We start from the raw sequence: 412 nt of genomic DNA on the forward strand, positions 1-412 counted from the left end.
CATCTCACCTCTTGACTCGGATGATCTGGTCTCTCATGGGCTTGATGTCCTGGAAGCTCTGCTGGTTCACCAGACTGTAGACCAGAATGAAGCCCTGTCCGTTTTTGATGTACAGGTCCCGCATGGACGCGAACTGCTCCGTGCCCGCCGTGTCCAGGATCTCCAGCACCGACGGCGACGAGTCCACCTCGATCTCCTTACGGTAGAAATCCTCGATGGTCGGGTCGTACTTCTCAATAAACGTCCCGGTGACGAACTGCACGGTGAGGGCGGATTTACCGACCCCGCCGCTGCCGAGGACCACCACTTTATACTCACGCATCTCTCCGGTCTGAACGGTTCAACGAATCAAAATAAACTCACACGGCACTCGACATGACAATGGCATTCATGTTTAGGGCGTTTAAACGAG

At 54.6% G+C, this 412-nt stretch overlaps 1 protein-coding gene across 1 annotated transcript; it reads right to left on the minus strand.

The window, feature by feature from the left end:
* Positions 1 to 4: 4 nt before the first annotated feature.
* LOC107734761 (ras-related protein Rap-2a-like) lies at positions 5 to 406 on the minus strand. Its single transcript, XM_016546696.1, has one exon. It carries the CDS (start codon positions 320 to 322, stop codon positions 5 to 7), a length of 318 nt encoding a protein of 105 aa, XP_016402182.1. The 5' UTR covers positions 323 to 406.
* Between the last annotated feature and the right edge of the window lie 6 nt (positions 407 to 412).

Source organism: Sinocyclocheilus rhinocerous, unplaced genomic scaffold, assembly GCF_001515625.1.
Source record: "Sinocyclocheilus rhinocerous isolate Xijiao unplaced genomic scaffold, SAMN03320098_v1.1 C35227890, whole genome shotgun sequence".
In the NCBI taxonomy this organism is placed as follows: Eukaryota; Metazoa; Chordata; class Actinopteri; order Cypriniformes; family Cyprinidae; genus Sinocyclocheilus; species Sinocyclocheilus rhinocerous.

Coding starts and splice junctions, on each gene's coding strand:
- LOC107734761 (XM_016546696.1), bottom strand. CDS start 322: ATGCGTGAGTATAAAGTGGTGGTCCTCGGCAGCGGCGGGGTCGGTAAA.